Genomic DNA, 22,567 nt, shown 5'->3' with positions numbered 1-22,567 from the left:
ACAGGTTGGCCTATAACAAGTTCCAAACCACACCAAGACCCTGCCCCCTGCCCCTTCCCCAACCCCACCATTAAAAAAAAAAAAAAAAAAAAACGTTGTCCATAGATTTTGCTTGTTTGCCAGGAAGAAAGTAACAGGCTGGAGAATGTGTTTCTTCTAACTCAGCAAAGAATAAAAATGAGACACCTGGAAAAACTAAGGGTCTTTTGATTTGAAAAATGAACCCATAAACCAGCTTCTTTATACAGGGCAGTGTTGTAACTTCACTGTTGGTTCCAAATTCAACACAGTACAAAGCAAGGAAACATTTATTTACTACACTCACACAGTAATCATCAAGCATCCTGATGTTTGCCCAGGTAGCTTAAAATAGCAAATATTCAGTCCCCGCAGAAGAACTGTCTTCGGTTTTAAGCCAAGTCAAAGAACAGAAAGGAAAACTCATCACTGCTGAGCACTGGCGCTCAGGCTCCACTCTCGGATCTGGGACGAAACACAATCCCAAGTCAGCTTCCTTTCTACTCGGCGTCACTCAGTTACCAGTCACGGAACACAAGCTAAGGTTCTAGCAGCTTATCTGAGACAAGTTTAACTAACTCTAAGATCACATGACTTGACAAGAAATGTACAAATGTTTGCTAAGAACTTACCGTTCTGTCAATCATTTTAAAGAGTCCATGAAATATACATAGCAGTATTTTTGTAACCAGAAACTACACTAATTAGACACATCATTTAGTTTGTTAAGTTCTATCTGAAAACATGCCATTTTAAGTAAAATCCTAAACACATAACTCTCAAGTTCTATGGTTTAACAATCAAGTCCTACTGAAGCAGCACAGATTTCCTTTCACAAGCGCAGGCCAGCAACAAGACAAGCTGCAGTCTGTCAGACAAACAAGTCCCCAAGTTCTTCTCAAGAACACCAAGGAGTTGCCAGAGAGGTTACACAGTGGCCTTGATCTTTATTTTTCTTTACCTGGAATTCTACAAATTCTGAAATTGATCAATAGATTTATCTTGTTTAATAAACAGCACCAGTCGTGCCCACTGATACAATTCAAACCTGACTTTCTCAGTTCTCAAGTTTATTATGAAAACACTGCGGTGACTTGTGCAGTACATCATCTTACAGGAGGGAGACAGTTCTGTTCAAAACAACTCACCAGGTTTTCTGACAGTAACAAAGAACAACGCGGGGCCGAGATTTGAGAAGGGAGAAACTGAGTGCAGAGAAATCATACAATTAAATTAATAGTATCCCTGAAAGAACACAACAGGAGGGGAGGCCTTGGTACTCATTTAAAAATGTTCATTAAGCTCCAATGATTGTTTGCTATCCTCATCTACAGTCATGCTGAGTAAGCTACAGCTAAGTGGAAGTCAACTGGACTCACAGGTGTTAATGTTACATCCTAGATCTGCAGTCTCTCAAGAAAGCAAAAGTAACTACAAATAGCGCTATGCCAGAAACTGGATTCTTGACCAACAATGTCGCGTCAGCATGCAATGAACTGGTTCATTCTAAAGTGGTCACGGCTGTTGATGACAAGAGGCTTTGTATTTTATATGGCACATCTTTTGGTCCGTGTGGAAACAAGTTTGAATGTTAACTATTTCTGACACTTTGGAGTTACTGCTGCTCTTCCTGATTCCATTAGGTCAACAGACGGTGTTCATGGCAATACTGTACAAGGTTAAACTTTCATTACAGGAAGTAGTCTGGGGTACGACGAGTGACATGTGGCTCGCCTCTACGAGGTGCTGGATCGAACTGCAAGCTGAAAAGCAAAATACGATTTCACTGTTTTTATGAAGACACTCATGTATTTATTAAAATTAAGATCTTCTGTTTTTCAATTTTTATGGTCTATTCCCTATCCAGTTCCAATATATTTTAAAAGAATAGAACCCAACTTTAATAGAGCTAGGTATACTGGGGCACAGCTCTAACATCAGCACTTGGCAGGCAGAGGCCCTAGTGGATCGATAGAGCTCTGGGCTGACTAAAACCATATAGCAAAATCTGTTTCAAGTTGGTTTATTTGGGGTCAAGGACTGCTGCTCACACATGGTTAGTTTTAACTGTTAACCTGACATAAGAGAATCATCATCTGGGAACAGTTCCAACTGAGGACTAGACTTATCTAAATCAGGTTAACCTGTGAGCATGTGTGTGGAAGACTGTCTTACCAGGTGGGGGAACACCAAGCCCGCTGTGGCTGTTACCATTCCCCAGGCGGGGAGCCCTGAGCTGTTTACCTGTTTAAGAATGAAGAAGGCTAAGGGAACAGCAGCAGCAGCAGCAGCAGCATGCAAGGGCACACACACCAGCTCTGCCTTTTGGTTTTGAGTCATGGCTTCTTCTTCTTCTTCTTTTTTTTTTTTCTTTTTTTCGGAGCTGGGGACTGAACCCAGGGCCTTACTGAGCTAAATCCCCAACCCGAGCCATGGCTTCTTGATAAAGCCACTGGAACTCTATAGAAACTCTCCTGCCCCTGGTGGAATGTAGTATTACATCTAGGCTGTGGATGTTATTTGAGCTCTTTTAGTTCCAGCCTCAACCTCCCTAAAGGGTGGACTATAAACTAGGACTATAGGCTGAACAACTGTTCCCCTATTCCTACGTTGTTTTCAGACACCGAATTTTATCACATCAAAAGAAAAAGTAGTCAAGGATGTCCTTAACTTTGCAACCCTCTTGCCTTTGTCTCAGTCTCCCAAATGCTAAGATTATAGCTTTGAACATGGGTTATAACTGTACTTCAAAAAGAGCCAACTTTAGTCTGCAAGGTTACCTTTTCACACATTGGGGCCCCTTCTATAGTAAGATCACTTAAAGTAAAAATATGTGTTTAAAAGTTGGAAGATCGATGAGTGTAGTAGCATAGGTCTTTAGTACTAGCAACTGGGAGGCAGATGGATCTCTGTGAGTTCAAGGCCAGCCTGGTCTACACATTGAATTCCATGACAATCAGAGCTATATAGAGACCCTGTTACAAACAAACAAAAAATTGAAGACCTAGTAATTCATACCAGGCTCCAATCAAGAGAAACTAGTTTCTGTTATGTGTAGATCCATTCCCACAAAAATTTAGTCAAAAGTCAACCAGTGCTCTGGTTTAAGCAGAGTTGGACAACACAGAGCTAGCTCAGAGCAGGTACTTACAAAGAATACTTAAGAGTGTCATCAAGTTCCATGATTGCAGCTTGGTTACCACAACGATAGCAATAGTTTGGAGCACTGAAAATTGTTACTACATTCCGGTCATGGCACCAGTTATATCCCTATAAAAAAAGAGACAGAAAAAAAATTACCTACTTACCCACATAGGTAAATATATATGACCCCATTAAAACAGAAAAATACATTAAGACAGAAAAACTCCAAAGGGAAAAATTTTCTGTATTTCACACGACCTATAAAATGTACATGAACAATGTGTTGCTAAAAATAAAAAGAAAATTTTTTTGTTTTATGTAAGTACACTGTTACCGTCTTCAGACACACCAGAAGAGAGCATCGGATCCCATTACAGATGGTTGTGAGCCACCATGTGGTTGCTGAGAATTGAACTCAGGACCTCTGGAAGAGCAGTCAGTGCTAAGCCATCTTTCCAGCTCCATTTTTGTTTTGTCTTGTCTTGTTTTAAGCATTTAAAAACAAGCCAGGAATGGTGGCAAACACCTTCAATCTCAAAAGGCAGGTGAATCTCTAGTTTGAGGCCAGCTTAGTTTACATGGAGACCAACCAAATCATCTTAAATATTATCCATCAAATGCAACTATCAATAAATTCGTCTTTCACTGACATGACCTTGTGATGGTTTGCATATGCTTGGCCCAAAGAGTGGCATTAGTAGAAGGTGTGGACTGGTTGAAGTAGGTGTGCCACTCACTGTGGCTTTAAGACCCTCATCCTAGCTACCTAGAAGCCAGTATTCTAGAAGCAGCCTTCAGATGAAGGTATAGAATTCTCAGCTCCTCCTGCAACATGCCTGCCTAGATGCTGTCATGTTCCTGTCTTGATGATAATGGACTGAACCTCTGAACCTGTAAACCAGCCTCAATGAAATGATGTCCTTGTAAGAGTTACCTTGGCCATGGTGTCTGCAGAGCAGTAAAACCCTAGCTAAGACAGACCTTAAACTTGGTTTTAAAATGAACTGTTCTTGGAGATAGGGTCTCACTATGCAGTCTAGGCTGGTCTGGATTACAAGGCAGTTTGGCTGCAGCCTTACCAACCAACCAACCAACCAACCAACCAACCAACCAACCAACCAACCAACCAACCAGCAAACTAGCTAACTAATGAACCAACCAAGGCATTCACCACTGTGCTTGGCTGACCACCAGTACTGGCAACAAACTCTTGTACAAGAGACTGCCCACCGCCATAGTTTGAATGTTCCATTTCCTCATTCTCAAAGTATGGTAGCCAATGTTTCAAGGTAAGAACCCTACCAGAGGAAAGGCTTCTTTTAAATCACATACAAGCCAGTTATCCAAAGAACATCAACATTAATCTTTCTTTTCCTACACAGAGACATACTAGAGAAATGTGGAACAAGCCACCACAATATACTACACCCTTCTCCATGTCCCCACATCTTCACCCTCTCATCAGCACATCATTAAGTCCCCTGAGTCATTAAGAACCTGAACAAACAGTCAACCACAGACCTGACTTTCGTTTAAGAGGGTTTAGCTCAGCGGCTGACTCTTCAGGAATAAAGAATATCTCACTGACGGTAACAGAAGGTACCACAAGTAATTTGACAGGTTTCAAGAAAAGAACATACCTCCATCACCAGCTGGTGAGCTCTGGACACCAACGTGAGGCCATTGGCATGATTAAATGTCTCAGAAATATCTTGGCCAAAGGTATAACCAGCTCCCCGAGGAGATATCCCCCAGCCACCACGGTCATCTGGATCTGACCACAGCAAGTCACACATTGGACCCTAAAAAGCAGGTACACGTTATAAACTGACTTCCAAATGTGGAAATCTTCATTTGATAATTCACCAGAAGCAACAACACTCTACAAAATCACATTCTGAGTATGCCTGCTGAACATAGCTTGAATTTTGCAGTTAGGGCATCTCTGAAATGAAAAGCAATTCCCACAAGGCACAGCGCGCTCAATAGCTTGTCTCATCTGCCTGTGTATCCAAATTTCATTACTAGACAGATGGGTAGTGGTGATGACAAGGAAATCTTCTTAATTTTAATGAGCAATGGTAAGGGGCTGATGTCATTTCATTTTGAAAACACTAGTCAACATATGATAAATTATGCTATAACTAAATAATTTTTGTTCTTCCTAAAGAGTTTCTGAGAATTTATATAAGTCATACCTCATGAGGAACTTCTTGTAGGCGATCAAGTGCTCGGATGTGATCCAGTGTGTCTATGGATGGTGAAAGACCACCATGTAGACAGAAGATCTAAAAAGATTGATTACAAATGATGACTATACCGAAAATCTTTGGACTACACTTTAGCAGGAACCCCCAAATTTTAGCTACATCAGTTCTAAGCTCTCTGCTTCACTGAGGATGGAACTCTGAAGAACTGGCTGTTGTTCTGCCCCAATCCCAACTACCAATTTTGTCTTCTTGTTCCTGACCAACCATCATCACTTGAGGTTCCTTCGACAAAGTGTTTCTCTAGCTACCCAGTCCCTCCAGAGACTGACAGTCACCCGCATACTCAGGGCTGGCAAATAATCCCTTACATCTCCCAGATCCCTCTGCAAACGCTCCCAAGGCTGAACGGACTACATTTTCCACCCCCATGATCCTATCCTGACAGTTCAGCACATAGAAAAAAGATTAGTTTTACTAAAAAGTATCCCAAAGGGATACAGATGTCACTATGGAAAATTGGTGCCTGCTAAACGCCAAGAAAGCAGATTACTGGAGAAAGGACACCAGCAGTGAGTTTTATGGCACACACACCTGCCCATCCACCAAGGCAGTGAGAGGAAGGTAGTCAAAAAGGTCTGTGAAGTATTTCCAAACATTTGCATTTCCGTATTTCCTTAAACACTCATCGTAGAAACCATAAACTTGTGTGATCTGTCTGCTCTCGTGATTCCCTCGGAGTATGGTGATACGCTCTCGGTAACGAACCTAAGGAAAATGAACCACAGATGCTAGTTCTTGAAGGAAAAAAAAAAGGCAATAGACATTTCATAAAACTATAGGGGAAATCCAGAGTTCCAATTGAGAGGAAAAGGAGGGATTAAGAAGTACATATCTCTAAACTTCGATGAACTGAAATTAGATTATAAGCTTTTTTAAAATTAATTAAAGCCAAGGATCTGTTTTGATGCATTTGTTCAGACACCACTTAAGATCGGACAACCGTTCCCAGTGTTCATTTGCTAAGGCTGCCATTAGTCTTAGAGCGGGCTCATACACTACAGGGGTGCTTGTCCTCCATGGTGTCAGCAGAGCTGGGATCTTCTTCATTTATAGACAGCTGCTTTCTCCATGTAGTCTCCCATCTTCTTCCCTATGTTCATGCACACCTGGAGGCCAGAGGACAAACTTGGGTGCCATCCTCAGAAATGGCCACCTACCTCCTTAGAGACAGTGTCTCACTGGCCTGGAGCTCATTAGGCTAAGCTAGCTGATCAGTGAGTGTCAGGATTCCTGTCTCTACCTCCTCGGGGCTGGAATTATAGATGGACAGCCACACTCTGGTGTACAGGGAATTAGGATTTGGGGTTATGACATTTAGGAAGACAACCATGCATGCATTCTTAGTCCTTGGCACATAGAGTATGTTGTTGTTGTTTGTTTTTTGAGACAGGGTCTCACCATAGAGTCTTGGCTGATGAGTGCTGTCTACATTGGATCAGACTACCACTGAACTAAGAGATCAGCTAGGTATATGAAGTAGTATTATGACCTCTTAAAGGCAGCCCTTTCCTTCCACTGAGTGGATGATGCTGAGCTTCTTTCAGGGTATCTGGAGTCACACAACTGCCCACCATCTACTCAGAACTCTCCACTTAATAATTCTATGCAACTCAGACACTAATCAAAGACAGTTCTGGCTGAAACTGCTTCTCTAATATTAATCACTGACAGCAAGTTTCTTGTTCAGAATATTCTGTGATAAAAATGAGAATGTTGCCTAGAAAAGGGTATAGCTTTTCCCTCCTGAGGTAAAGCCAAGTAACACTTTAAGGCAGATGCTATTAGGTGATGTGTAATACCTGCAGCAAATTACTCCATGAGAATAAACTATTTAGTTTTTTGCTCATTCTGGACATTTAAATCAAATTCTTTTTCTAATATTAAAGGCAATATATTTTATTCACAGAAATGTGATTCCTTTCCTCTTAATTCTTCCTCAGTAAAATTCTCACAGGACTGTCAAACGATACAATCAACATGGCTGGTTACACCCTCCTAATACGTCAAGGCAGCTGCTACAGCACTTCCATAGCCAATGTACCAAACTAAAACTTCTATTTGGTCGGGCTGCTAACACTTAAAAAACCCAGGTCGGGGCTGGAAAGATGGCTCAGCGGTTAAGAGCACTGACTGCTCTTCCAGAGGTCATGAGTTCAATTCCCAACAACCACATGGTGGCTTACAACCATCTGTAATGAGATCTGGTGCCCTCTTCTGGCCTGCAGTGACATACTCAGGCAGAATGCTGTACATAAAATAAATAAATCTAAAAAAAAAAAACAAAAAAAACAACCAGGTGGACATAGTAGTGCACACTTTTAATCACAGCACTTGTAAGACAGAGGCAAGCTATGAACCCTGAGTTTGAGACTAGCTTGGTCTACATAGTGAGTTTCAGGACAGCCAGAGCTATGCATTGAGGTTGTTTCAAACAAACAAACTCACTCCTGTGGTATCCCATTGCACTGTGTTCTGAACCATCTTCCTAGCTCCAAATGCAGACGTGATAATTATGTTGACACAGTATTTTGCATTCCTAAATGTGGAAATTTGTTCTAAAATTAAGATTCAGATGAATCTATAAATCATGGTAGGAGAAGAACATCTCAGACAGCTCTTACCCAGTTCAAAAGGCCCAAACAAAAAAAGTAAACTTACCTTAAGAGCTACAAGCAGTGTAACTGTTTCAACTGAGTAATATCCTCTGTCCACATAGTCTCCCATAAACAAGTAATTTGTATCTGGTGATTTACCACCAATTCTAAAGAGTTCCATGAGGTCATGAAATTGCCCATGCACATCTCCACACACAGTGACTGGACATCGAACCTCCTGAACATTAGATTCTTTTGTCAGGATTTCTTTAGCCTACAGATGAAGAAAAAATAAAGCAATACATTAAATGGCACAAACAAAGATGTTTCTGTTCAAGAAACAGAACCTGTAAAATATACAACACAAGAACGATATCAACATTTTTAATTAAATTATATATATTTTTAAAAGGTTTATTTATGTTATCATGAGTACACTGTTGTTTTCAAACACACCAGAAGAGGGCAGCAGATCCCATTACAGATGGTTGTGAGCCACCATATGGTTGGTTGCTAGGAATTGAACTCAGGACCTCTGGAAGAATAGTTAGTGCTCTTAACTGTTAAGCTATCTCTCCAGCCCCATCATTTTTAATTTTAAAAATTACACTTTGTGCGCACATTCTACCTATGTGGGTTCTAGTAATCAAATCCAGGTTCTCAGGTTTGCTGGCAAGGGACTTAGTCATCTCACTAGCCAACTGGCTATATATATGGTTACACTCTATCCATTAGCTACCTTATAGTGGACATCCAGAGACTATGTAACAAGATGACATTCAACGATCATCATCAATTTGTAAAGGCTATCAAATTTCCATCTCAATAGAATAATGAAGACATCAGTAGCATCCACACAAGATCAAGGAAAATGAACAAGACCTGGGCTGTAGAGATGACTCACTGGCTGCGCTTTCAAGGTCAATTCTCAGCACCTAGATGGTTGCTCACACCTATTTGTAGTTCTAGGTGATCCAATAGCTATTCTGGCCTTTAAGAGCACTGCACAGAAGTGGCACAGAGAAATACATACAGGTAAGTAAATTAATTTAAAGGAGGGGGAGAAAAAGAGCACCCAATGCTAGCTGCTCAGGCTTTCAGGGTTCCTGGTCTTTGATTTTTTTTGGAGGTTAAGACATTTAACCCCTCCCCCCATTTCATTCTATTTCTTTATAAAGAAATATAAAGTTCTTATCTTAAAATATCCAATGTAGCATACATGCATTCTAGGCTGCGTTTAGAAACTATCGTTCAGTCAACAGACAACTATGTATGCTAAAAATGTATGCTAGAAGACAATTATATTTTATACCATCTGAGTGATTCCACCCTGTGCTAGACACTGGTGTGCCAAACAGGTCATTCCCACGGCAAAGGAGAAGATAAAGGCTGTAATTAGGTAAGGAGAAAAAAAGAGAACAGACTGAACAAACAAGAAGAGTATGAGGAAGGAAAGGCAGACCATTTTAATTAGATATGCAATCAATTGTCCATACTGAACTTTAGCTATCCTATACATAATTCCAGCAGTGAGGGCCAGCCTGGACGATTACTTATGGAGATCCTCTGTCAAAAGTAACATCCAAACCCCACATAGAGAAAAAAGATGCCTACTGGTAACAATTTAACATTAGCACAGTTTAAGATGAAGGAAACCTGAGTTACACATTTGAGACACAGGTCTCTCTGCTTTATTCCCTAAAGCTGCAATCTTTGAAAATGGAGTCTGTCAGTAATACTGAAGGGCTCCCCCACCCCCAATCTACCCATACTATCCTAAATACAATCATGTTGAAGAGTCACTATTTTTTACTCTCCAAAGATTTTGGGGAGCCTATTTCTAGATATCCTCCAAGATTAGAAGACTATTTTCAATTTAAAAGAAATAACTTCTTAGCCAGAAAGGATGTATTTGTTTTTAAAAGGCACACACAACACTAAATATCCCTATAGATCACAACCATTTTCGAGGTGAAATAACCACCAGTGGCATTTTGTGATGTTTTCTCCAACTTTAGACCTGTCACACATGTCGCTTACAGAAACTAGTAGTTTCCTTTGCCTCTGGAACTACCGTCTTTGGCAGCCTACTTTTTAAACAAACAATGCCTCTCCCAGTTCTTAATGCAGATTCAGACCCCGTTGAATTCTTGGTGAATATAGAGATTCCCTAACTACAGTCAAAGGAGGTGTACAATGAGGTCACAGCAATGTGTCTCCTAGAATTTGTTCCTACACGTACCATGTAGAGCTCTATTCTCAGGAGCAGATACTTACTCATGTTGTCCAGTAAATTGCATATTTAACGTCAGCACTATCATAGTGAAAATGAAAAGAATGAGCATTATGGGAAAGACTTTAACTTCTAAGCCAAGGGCTTTTTTTTTTTTCTTTTTTTTTTTTCGGAGTTGGGGACCGAACCCAAGGCCTTGCGCTTGCTAGGCAAGCGCTCTACCACTGAGCTAAATCCCCAACCCCGACTTTAACTTCTAAATCCGGGGAAGTTAAGACCAGCAAGATGGCTTAGAGGATAAAAGTGCTTACCACTAACTCCAATAATCTGAATTTGATCAAACACAGCAAATTTTAAAAATAAATTTAAACAGTAAGTAAATTTGAGAAAGCCAGTTAGGTCTTTCTCTTCCTGCCCTGACCAAATTTCAGAAAACAGTAATGATTTAACATAGGAAAAAGTAGTGGTATATATCAGATGTAATCAAGCCATCTATTAAAAAAGTTTTAACAGGGGCTGGAGAGGTGGCTTAGCAGTAAAGGAGTTTTGCTACCAAACCTAATGATGTACTTGCACACCTTTTTTTTTTTTTCTTTTTTTTTTCGGAGCTGGGGACCAAACCCCAAGCGCTCTACCGCTGAGCTAAATCCCCAACCCCAGACTTGCACACTTTAATAACATATGGCAAAAAAAAAAAAAAAAAAAAAAAAAAAAGAGAGATTTTTATGGGGCTGGAGAGATCATTTCAGTAATGGTTAAAGAGCACCAGCTGCTCTTCTAGGATCCAGGTTCAATTCCCAGAACCCCACATGGCAGCTTTCAACTGTTTCTAACTCCAGTTCCAAGTGACCCAATACCTCATACAGACATACATGCAGGCAAAATGCCAACGCGCATAAAACAAACAAACAAAAAAAAAACAAAACTTTATGTATTTTTATGTGTTTGTATGCCACATATGTATAAATATCCACAGAAACCAAAAGAGGGCATCAAATCTACTGAAATTAAAGTCATATCACAGGTGGCTGTGAGCCACCAGACATAGACAATGAGAGCTGAATCAGAGCCTCTGGAAGAGCAACAAGTGTTCTTAATTGCTGAGCCATCTCTTTAGTTCCAGATACACAAAAACAAAAGAGCAAACTTACAAAGAATTGGCTTTATATGTGATTTTTATATCTTGTCAATTTATCAACACTAAGATAATTACTACACCAAAAAAAAAAAAAAATCACTTTAAATGTCAAGACAATAAAGGCTATAGATACTACTGTGCACTGAAAACTAAGAGACATGAGTCCGAGGGCTAGACTGAAGAACCTTCATGATCTTTCAAACCTTTACACTATTTATTTATGTTTGTTTGTTTGTTTTTTAGAGACAGGGTTTCTGTGTAGCCTTGGCTGTCCTGAAACTCCCTTGGTAGACTAACCAGGCTTGCCTTAAACTCAAGATATCTGCCTGCCTCTGCCTCCCGAGTGGTGGGATTAAAGGTGAGTTCCACTGCCCGCAGTTTTATTTATTTTGTTAAGTCAAGGTCTCTCTATGTATACCAGGCTGGCCTCCAATTCAGCCTTTGCTCAGTACTGAGATTAAGAGTAAGAACTACCCCACCCAGCCTCTACAGACCTTAATGGAACCAACCACAGACAGACTGTAGGCCTTCATCAATCTGCTTTCAAAGTTGGATACAATACAACTCTTTAATTTGGTAGAACTTTTCAAAATAATTTGATTAGTGTTAGAACACTGGAGTGTTTAAAATGGTCCATTTTCATACTACCATTTTTACTCTTGTACCTAAAGCAAAAGAAAGCATTTTTAAAAAAATTATCACATTTATGTAGTAGAAGCAGAGGGGGGGGAGGAGACACTTGCGAGCCATGGTAAGCATGCATTCAACATTCAATGTATGGAAGTCTCTCTTCCCATCGTGTGTTGCCTGGGATCAAAGTAGGCAGCCAGGCTTCGTAACTGACACCTTAAACCTCTGAGCCACCTCACTGAACCCCCTTTTGCTTCCACCAAAACCTTTTGCCCAGGCTGGTGTGGTGATGCAGACACTGAGGGGGAGGCAGATGGATCTCTGTGATTCTGGTCTATTTAACTATTCCAAGGCAGTCAGAGCTACATAGTAGAGACCCTGTGTGGAAAAACAAAACCCCAGCCTTCAAATTTCTCTGCTGATAACACCAAAATAAATAGAGAAATGAACACAACAATAACAACAACAAACCCCTTTAATCCTAACATTTGGGAGGCAGAGGCAGACAAACTTCTGAGTTTGAGGACAGAGTTTCAGAACAGCTGGGGCTACACAGAGAAACCTTAACAAACAAACAAACAAACAAACAAACACAAAAATAAAACAAAACCCATAAAGTTTAAAAAAATAATGTAATTTAGTACCATAACAATTGAGTCATCAGAACCCTTCTGAAATTCAGTCAAATAACAAAGATTGAACATTCAATTCCAAGAAAAAAAATTAATAGAACTCCCTATAAGGTTAAAACTAGAAACAGTCTATTAAACAAGATCTTATCATCAGCCTGCTATATGTTAGCTATAGACTGGATATTCTTAAATATGGGCCACTCCAACCATCAAATAAGATGACAGAAAAGCAGGGCTTGTTTGTGTGAAGTAGACCTTGTAACTCATCCAGGGCAGATTGTTCAAAGACAATAATTTAAAAACAAAACAAAACAAAGCAAACAAAACCCCAACCACATACTCAGGTCACCCTCTTTCCTAAATACTTAGCCGAGGACTGAAAAGATGGCTCAGTGGTTGACTGCTCTTCCCGAAGTTCTGAGTTAATTCCCAGCAACCATACGGTAGCCACAACCATCTGTAATGGGATCTGAGGCCCTCTGTTGGTGTGTCTGAAGACAGTGACAGTGTATTTACATAAAATAAATAAATCTTTAAGAATGGCTGACTTAGAAGCACATGACCCCAACTCCAGCTATTCATCAAAATGACAAAGAAAGCACAGAACTTGTTCCTGCCATCCCAGAAACCAAATCCAGGGCTTTGAAAACAAAAAGGCAGTGCTGAGATAGCCACAACCATGCAGATCTCTCACCTTCCCCTACCTTCCAGCAGCCTACGAAGATATAGTTTTTATAGGTAGCCAAACACCCTCAGAACAGCTCCAAAGAAGGAGCAAGCATGCACACAGTAGACCACCACTATCAAGCTCTCCTTAACCACGGCATCAGCCCAGAAGAAAGAGGACAACACACTTGTGCTCCTTATGGACACCAAGGCCCAACTAAGCAGTAAATCCGAAACTGGGCCAAACCCCCACCAAGGGAAAGCTATGCTCGGCTGCCTCATAACCAAGATATGCTCTGGAGGTAAATTCAATACAGTTCACTGGACGATCAAAATATGCTTTACTATAGACATTCTGTATTTCTCAGATTCTGCCCTTGGGCAGTCTCTAGAAGGAGACATTAACCATCAATCATGTAAAAAAGCTAACATTAGTTTTAATGTTTGTCAGGGCAAGACAACTCAGCAGGTAAGGGTTTTTGTTGTCAAGCCTGGGAAAACCCAATTCAACCTCTGGGCCCCATTTGGCAGAGGTAGAGAACCAACTTCTACCTTCAGTGCCCTATAAACAAAACTTTCTTTCTTGGTTCCAAGAGCTGTGCTGGGAATTAAAGGTAAGCATCACCATACGCCTGAAACTTTACTATTATTTAGAGTGAAAAGTTAAACTAGTAAGTCTGTGTAGAGGTATGCCATGAAGACAAAATTCAGCAGTGAAGGCCTAAGGTGCTGACCAACTAACTGAACACAAAACAGAAGTACAACCAGCTCTGCAGAGCCTTTGTGAACTCAACTTCCCAAGTACCCCTATCCAGGTAAACTATTGGGGCAGTCTGGAGCCAAAGCTCAGCCTTTTGCTCTGTCCCAACACAAGGGTAAGATATCTGCAAGATAATCATTAACCAGAAAACATAAAATATGGACTTAAAAAACCTCCACGTATAAACAGGAAGGAGAGAGGATGGAGGAGCAACCAGCTAACTGGTCATCTAGTTCAAATACCCAGGACTCAGACACATACCCTCTCCACTGTGTTCACCCTTCCAATATAGAACCCAGTTTTATAAATAAGTAAAAAACCTGGCTGAAGAGATAGCTCAGCAGTTAAGAGCACTGACTGCTCTTCCAGAGGTCCTGAGTTCAATTCCCAGCAACCACATGGTGGCTCACAACCATCTGTAATGGGGTCTGATGTCCTGTTCCAATGTGTCTGAAGACAGCTACAGTGTATTCATATATGTAAAATAAACAAATTAAAAAAATAAATACATAGGGGTGGAGAGATGGCTCAGTGGTCAAGAACACTGACTACTTTTCCAGAGGTTCTGAGTTCAATCCCCAGCAACTCCATGGTGTCTCACATCTATAATGGGATCCAATGCCCTCTTCTGGTGTGTCTGAAGACATAGACAGTGTACTCACATACATAAAATTAAAAGGGGCTGGAGAGATGGCTCAGCGGTTAAGAGCACTGAATGCTCTTCCAGAGATCCTGAGTTTAAATCCCAGCAACCACATGGTGGCTCACAACCATCTGTAATGGGATCTGATGCCCTCTTCTGGTGTGTCTGAAGACAGCTACAATGTACTTAATAAATAAATATATCTTTAAAAAAATTTCAAAAATACATAAAAATAAATAGGTAAAACCACTGTACTGTGAAGAAATGAAGCAGTTGATCCCAGATTGTTGAAGTCACCTCTCACCCCCATAACTGGCAGCTTTCTAGCTCTCTCTTCTTCCCCCTACCCCACTCCTATAAAGAAAGCTATTTAAACAATGACACCACCAACAAAACATTCCCCCTCCTAAACCCAGTTCAGCCTACAGCAAAGGAATAAGAGGATGGCTTTTCCAAAGATGATTTCTTATTTTTTTTAAAGGAAATAAGAACGAACAAACGAAAGAGAATGAACGTCATAGTAGCAACAAAGTGCTGCTGGTCCCCTTACAAGACTCAACGTGCAATTCTGTGCTTACTTCTACACACTAAAAGGATACTTCACTGTTAACTGACATGACACAAATGTTGATTTATCAGACAGAATATAGAAATGAATGTTGTCATACTCATTCCTACAGGATGGGTCACTCCCTCTTTCTGCGGCTGGGTTTTGTGAGGGCCAGGCAGGTGCTATATGGCTGAACTATACATCCCTAGCTTTCTCTTCATTTGAGACAGGGTCTCAGGCTGGTATTGAACATGCAAATCCTTCTGCCTCACCTCTGAATAGTTGGGACTCTAAAGGGCCCATTATTCTTGCTACCACACAAGATCCACCTTCATGGTAAGTAGTTAGACAGAATTATGAACTTTCAGCAGAGAACAGGAAGGACGTAAGAACCAGCATGTGAACATACTTCTCATTCAGTTAATCCAAGATGCCGTATCACTCTGTCAGCAGCACACGGAACACACTCACAGGTATGTGGAAGTTTTGGAGATTAAAAGAATAGCATTTTATAAATGCCTATGGCAAAAAAAAAAAAATCAACAAAACACCTACCTTTATTAGAATGTTTTATAATTTATACTATGTGACAAATAAAATGCCCTATGATTTTCATCACACCTATCTTATCTGAGGGACAAATGAAGCTAGCCACATGAAAATGAAAGAATCACTGTTTCCAGGAGAGGTGGGACAACACTATATGACATGAATGGAGCCTGGCAGCAGTAGGAACACAATGCTTCAGTTTACAGAATCACCAAGTATGCAATTTATGCTGGACCAATCTACATGCACTTTTCTTCCTTACTACCTCAACAGGGCTCTGAAAGCAAGATGGGGGCGTTGGGATTAGAAGTCATTACCCCAAGGAACCTAACTCCAGACACTTAACCTTTCCAAGTCCTTGTTTTGTATCTACAAACAACAGTAACCATGCCCAAGTATAATGAAAACAATCTAGCATGTCTCTCCCGCATGTCCTTAATATTTTAACTACTGCTATGGAAACAGCCAAACAGCCTTTTAAATTAATAAATATATTACTTTATATAAGAACTTAATCTTGGGGATGGGAGAGATGGCTCAGCAGTTTAGAGCACTTGTTCTTCCAAAGGACCTGAGTTTTATTTCAAGTACCCACTTGGTGGCTTACAACCATCCATAATTCCTATCAATCTCCAAGAGGACCAGGCATGCACATGGTGCACATACATAGACACAGGCAAAATAAATCTTAAAAAGAAAAAAGAGAAAATGCAAACTTGGTCAAAAGTTTAGGTTAAAGTTTAGCTTAACAATGAGTGGTGATGACACATGTCCTTAATCCCAGCACTTAGGAAGCAGACAGGTAGATTTCTGAGTTCAAGGCCAGCCTGGTCTCTAGAGTGAGTTCCAGGACAGCCAGGGAAAAACCCTGTCTCATAAATAAATAAATAAATAAACAAACAAACAAACAAACAAACCCACCAACCAGCTTATCAAATTAATAACAATAAGTTTCCTTTTTCCATTCTCAAGTAACAAATGTTTAAACTAAATGACCTCATAATGTCTGTCTATATTTGAGGCAGGACCTCTCTAATGTAACCCTGGCTATCCTCTAGCACAAAAGATCTGCCTACCTGTTTCCCAAGTCCTGGCCGACCTAGAGCTTACTATATAGATTAGATTGGCCTTGAACTCACGGAAGTTCATCTGCCTCTTGGCCATCCTCCTGCATCAGCTTCTAGAGTGCTGGGAATTATAAGCACACATGACCACACTCAGCAAGTTGGTAGTATTTACTTGTCTCAATCTGTCAATGGAACTGTGCCTAAGATGGAACTGCATCATATGCTCACCCAAAACAGCAAGGTGCAGACCTGCACACACAGTAAGCCTAGCTTGGGTAGAAACCTGAATGAAGCCCATCTTTATTTCTAATGAGTCAGCAACATAAAAACCACGCTCACCACTGTTATGATGCAGTTTGGATCTTTTCTGCTTGGAAGCAACACTGCTACTGTTGACATACATACATTAAAATCCTAACATGTATACATATTGAGAAAAAGAGATCTAAGCTGACTAGCCTCACATCTGAGTTTCAGGAAGATGTGAAAATGCTGTTAAACTTCAGCCCTCACCCCATCTCAGAATGTAGTGTCTTAGAGTTCTCCCAAAGCAAACCTACTTGAGGGTCAGTGTCCTACTCATTTCCATAGTTTAGTTTCCTGTTGGGAATAAAGACACTCCAGCAAAAATAACTTTCAGCAGCTAGTTTAGTCTTGTTTTTTCCATCCCGAGACAGGGTTCTCTGTGTAGCCCTTGCTATCCCTGAACTTGGTCTGTAGTTCAGAGATTCCCCTGAATGCTGCAATTAAAGGGGCACACCACTATGCCTGGCTTCAAGAGACAGGTTTTAGTTCACAGTCCTAGTTCATCACAGCAGGGAATTTGAGGGAGGTGCTCACATCACCTCATCAGAAACAAAGCAATGAAGGCATGCATGCTTACACTGTTACATTTACTTGTGTGTATGCCTCAGAGGACAACCTGAAGTACATTCTTTCCACCATGTAGGTTCTATAAGGAAAGGGTCAAACTCAGGGCATTGGAGACTTTTCCCATAGGGATATTCCTCCACCCTCCACCCTTACACAGTTGAATACCCCTCCCTCCCATCTAGGGAATGGTGCCATCTACAGTGGGTGTGTCTTCCCATCGCAACATAAATGGAGATGCTCCTAAAACATGCTCAGAGGCCAACCTGACTTAGATGAACATTTCTGAGACTTCCTATCCAGGTGACTCTAGAGCAGGTCTCTGGGGGGCCTGAAGGACCTTTTCACAGGGGCCACATACTGGATATACTGCACACTAGATATTCACAATTCAGAACAGCAGCAAAATTACAGTTATGAGGTAGCAACAAAATAGTTTTACGGATGGGGGGTCACGGTAACACAACATGAGGAACTGTATTAAAGGATCACAGCATTAGTAAGGCTGAGAACCACTGTTCTTTTAGTATCAATTTGACAATGCCAGCCTAGTCTTTCCAACTATGTTAAAAGTTCCCTGAGAAAATGTACCAGGTATTCTTCATTGTCTTCTGGGTGCCTTCATAAGAGCATACAATCTTGGAGTATGTGTTTTAACTATTTTTTAAGTACAGAAACAAGGACTACTCAGTTGGGAAACGAAAAGTAATGGTGTCCGGGTCTAACAGTCCAATGAGTGGTCACACAAATGACTAGTCATCCAAGGTTCACATAAAGCCCTACACTCCGAGTCAGCAATTAGAGACTAAGACCTGGCAATATTTATTAAGTAATTTTTTTAAAAGCCTTATTTCTAAACCTTAAAAATACCAACCTTGTTTGATGTGAGAGAAACAAAGATCAAAACACTAGAGATTCAAGTGGGACACTTGAATGGTATAGCGCACACACGTAATCCCAGCACTTGGGAAGCAGGGATAAAAGGAATGACACAAGTTCAAAGCTACCCTGGCTACATAACCAGTACCAGGGCAGCCAGAGATACTTGGGAGAGAAGGAGGGAAGGGATAAACCTATATTTGGCTTAAACCTCAATGGTTCTCAGCATTTTCTGAAAAACTGTGTCATCAGAAAATATTCAAACTCAAGAATCTCCTTTCTACACCAAACCACAAAGAAATGAGCATTCTTTGTGCTCCAAAAATTCTTCTTGCTAACACAAATTACCAACATAATCCTTAATTCTCCACTAAAATTAGATGTTAAATTAACTCTGAAAAAGAGAAGCTAAAATGGAGACGAACATTTTTCTAGTAGAAAATTGCACTAATTAAGACTTCAAAAATACAACATGACCCGACAGCTGAACAACTCGCTTCCCCAAGTTTTGGGGGAAACCAAAGGAATGAGATAACCTGAGATACTATCACTTCCAGGAGTGGACTAAACATCATGTCTGAAATAGAAAAATCGGCCAATATGGGGATTTCTACTACTGCTTGTAGCCACAAAAATACAATCCAAGAAACTTTTGCAACCAGAGAGGATAAAAAATTTGACTCTCTTCCCGTTTGTGTTGCTCATTCTAAAAATAAATGGCTCCATGCCAAGTACTTACACACAGAAGGGTTTCACACTACCCAATTTGAGTCAGCATATACATCATAAATTAAAGTGACACTGGATTTCCAATCCCAAAGCTCTTCATGTAGTATGACTCACCAAATCCTCCATTTGTCCAACTATGAAAACTTTATATTCCTCTCTTCACTACCACTATGACCTTCGTAGAAACTGGGTTACTGACTACCTTCATAATCGTTAAACACACACTTTAAACAGGGCTCTCAGGAAGCCGACGTGTGGAGAACCACACGAAAGCGATGTGACCTTTTTCCACAGGCGCTGGGGTCTGGCCTACAAGCCCGCCTGTGGGGGACCCTCTGGGCAGCGCCCGCTCCATGAAGCAAGCCGGAGTGCAAGCGCAATGCCTTTATTCCAGGAGTCCCGAACCCGTTCCCGGGCGCAAAGTACTGCCAGTCCTTGGCCGGGCCACGAAGGGTCCCGACCGCCCCGCTTCCCAGTGCCGGGCCCGGCCTGGCCGGGCGGCTCCGAAGCCCGGAGTCCGGCGCGCGGCGCCATTTTAGGCCGCGGTGGCGGCGCCATCCAATCAGCGCGCGGGAGGCGGGGGGCGCCGGGTCCCTCGCGAGTCGCCGCAGGCAGCGCCGGGCGCCGGTCTGCTAGATTCGAGGGGTCTGGTCTCCGTGCCGCCATGTTGCACCGTCCCCGCGGCCTCCTAATAGGAAGGCCCGGGCAGAGGCCGCACCTGGGCCTAGAGCAGCTCACCTTCTCGCAGAGGCTCTTGACCTGGGACTCGGAGAGCTGCTTGCACTCGTTCAGCTGCTCGATCCACTGGTCCAGCTCCTTGGTGAACAACTTCTCGTCCATGATGCCGCCCGCCCGAACCGGCTGCCGCTCTGCGCTGCTCCCGCGCCGCCGCCCGCACCCGGGCCACACGCACACGCCGCCGCCGCTCCCCGGGGTGCTTCCTGCGGCCCCAGGCGGCTGCTGGGCGCTGGCGCCGGCCCGCTGGCTCGCTCCGCAGTGCTCGGCCGCCGGCCGCTGTGCCTCCTCCTCCGCTCGCCCTAGCTCGGGACTCGGCTTTCTGTAATGGCGGCCGCCCGGCGTGGTGACGTCACGCCGGCGTCAGGGAGCCGCGGGGAGGGCGACGGAGTGGGGCCGGGACCCAGAGCTGCGCACCGTGGAGCCCAGGCGCAGGCGCAGCGAAGCTGACTGCCAAAGGAAGTGGCTTCGCTTTTGGGGCGTGGTCCTCCCGCGGGGAGGGTGGCGGGGGGAAGGGAAGAAGCGAGTCGGAGCAAGCGCAGTGCTGGAAGCGGCGTACCCCGGTATTCCTGGAGCCCCAGGCTCAGCAGGGCGCCTGCGCAGACTTGGCGCATGAGCAGTCCGTGTAGGTGAGGTCTGGCTCCCTTTGACCTGGTGTTTCTGGAAGGCCGCTGGATGATACTTCTCAGATGTGGCCCGGGGTCTGGCAGCCTGATGACTAAAAGCAACCTTAAGGCGCTTTGTCCAGCAGCCATGGGAACCGCAAGGGAGCCCCACATCTTTGGGGACAAGAACCGACTCTTAGTGGCAGGCTGCCTGGAGTGACCTTCTCCACCTCTGGCCATTGCAGGCTCCTATAATTAGGTCATTCGTAGGCGAAGGAAGGTTTACCTGCTGGGATGTGTCGCCCGTGCACCTGACACCCCCAGCACACACCTGTTCCTGCACGATGGCGGGGCCAAAGTAGGCCTTCGATCCTGGCCTCACCCCAAGCCTAGCTTCCTCTCATGTGGCCTTCTGCACCCCCAGTGTGCACTTTCCTCCGAGTCCTGTGCCCATTGGAAACAATCTTGTCCTGCTTTCTAGAGGAACAAGCCAGGGCTGTGTTCTGATGCTGGTAGGAGCAACTACTGCGTGGTTTATAAAGGAAGCTGATATTCTGATATTCTTTGACCTGGTTATAAATCTCTTCTGGGGCTTGTGAAACGTGTTCACACTGCACTGTCTGCATTTGAAGAGATACTTAGCTGTACAGAGCGTCAACTCTTGACCAGATCAGATGCTTAGAGGATAGAGGGGTTATGCAAACAAAAAGGGGCTGCTGCCCAGGTGGAGCTTGAACTTTCCTGGCTGGAAATGGAATGGATGGAATACACTGCTTTCCTCCATAGTTTGAGAGGTATAGAAGCCAAAGGATAGTTATCCATGAAGGTCAAGGCAAGAGCTGATCTAGCTCTACTGTGGGAAAGTCAAGCCTGTCACACACTGGAGAAGACACAGCTCAGAGGGTTCAGAAGACACCCTGACCCACAAGCTTTAGATGGCCTCAGTGGCCCCATCCACAAAGGGCACTGATGAGAATCCTCTTTTATCCAGGACAACCTGCTTGGCCAGAAGAACTGGCTTGACCAATTCTGCTGTCCCTAGTGGGTACCTCCCGCTAGTGTTCCGGAAGAAAGTACCTGAGATCTACTCTTCCAGAAGCCTCCTTACATACTTGTTCAGCCAGTCCTTTCAGCTCAAATTCTGACTCTGGTTTGCATTGAACAACTCCAAATAAAAAACAGGAGTAAGAGTTGAGACTGTGTGAGATGAATAAAGAAATGACTGTTTGGTGCCCATAGTTAAAGCCATGTTCACTGTGCTGCCTTGCCTTATTCTTCTCCATTGCCCTGTACTCAGCAAGAACTGGTCCTGTCTGGAAGGGAAGGAAGAAGGCAGGCTCGCACAAAAGGGGAGAGGCTTTTTCAAGATACTGGTCAGGACGGAGAACTTCATACTGCCAAAGTCTCAGCCAGAGTCACGCAGCTACTAAAATACAGAAGAGGATCGGTAGTCATCCCTCTGCCTGCATTTTTTCACCTGCAAAGACAGGGATGATGCTAGTTTGGCAGATTGAGAAGTACTAACCGCCCACTGCATATGCTAAGGTTATATAATGAAGGTTCTTCTAAAGTGCTAGCTCTAGGTAGGCACTCCTTGCTGGTGGCGTTAATGGGTTATTTATTTTCTCCTGATGCAGGTTACTTGGCTCGCCACCCTCACAAAATGGAGGGAAGATATAATTATATGTACTTAGATATCCTGCCAAACAATTAAATGCTGCAACTTCTTAAGGAATGACTTCTAGGAAGCTCTCATTAGCATTCAGGCAGTAGAGTGAAGCATACCGGATCATAAACAATACAGAACTATGCTAATCAGGACGTCTTTTCCCTTATCGGAAACCCCAAATGCTCT

General features: G+C 42.7%; 1 protein-coding gene across 1 annotated transcript; it reads right to left on the bottom strand.

The window, feature by feature from the left end:
* Positions 1-285: 285 nt before the first annotated feature.
* Positions 286-20,903, bottom strand: Ppp2ca (protein phosphatase 2 catalytic subunit alpha). The gene is made up of 7 exons (XM_032911767.1): positions 20,111-20,903; positions 8,091-8,300; positions 5,964-6,137; positions 5,361-5,450; positions 4,803-4,964; positions 3,170-3,288; positions 286-1,781 (listed from the first exon to the last, which is right to left on the bottom strand). Exons 1-7 carry the CDS (start codon positions 20,210-20,212, stop codon positions 1,709-1,711), a joined length of 930 nt encoding a protein of 309 aa, XP_032767658.1. The 5' UTR covers positions 20,213-20,903; the 3' UTR covers positions 286-1,708.
* Between the last annotated feature and the right edge of the window lie 1,664 nt (positions 20,904-22,567).

This window comes from Rattus rattus, chromosome 9 (assembly GCF_011064425.1).
Source record: "Rattus rattus isolate New Zealand chromosome 9, Rrattus_CSIRO_v1, whole genome shotgun sequence".
NCBI classification, from domain to species: Eukaryota; Metazoa; Chordata; class Mammalia; order Rodentia; family Muridae; genus Rattus; species Rattus rattus.
The sequence above is the reverse complement of the archived record's forward strand: the minus strand, read 5'-3'. Positions and strand labels throughout refer to the sequence as shown.

What these genes read in the sequence shown, in the direction of transcription:
- Ppp2ca (XM_032911767.1), bottom strand. Translation starts at nt 20,212, where the DNA reads ATGGACGAGAAGTTGTTCACCAAGGAGCTGGACCAGTGGATCGAGCAG. An exon ending in CTGCCTTGGTGGATGGGCAG is followed by an intron (nt 5,451 to 5,963) that starts GTGTGTGTGCCA and finishes CAATCTTTTTAG; the next exon opens with ATCTTCTGTCTACATGGTGG. An exon ending in TACAAGAAGTTCCTCATGAG is followed by an intron (nt 4,965 to 5,360) that starts GTATGACTTATA and finishes CCTGCTTTTTAG; the next exon opens with GGTCCAATGTGTGACTTGCT.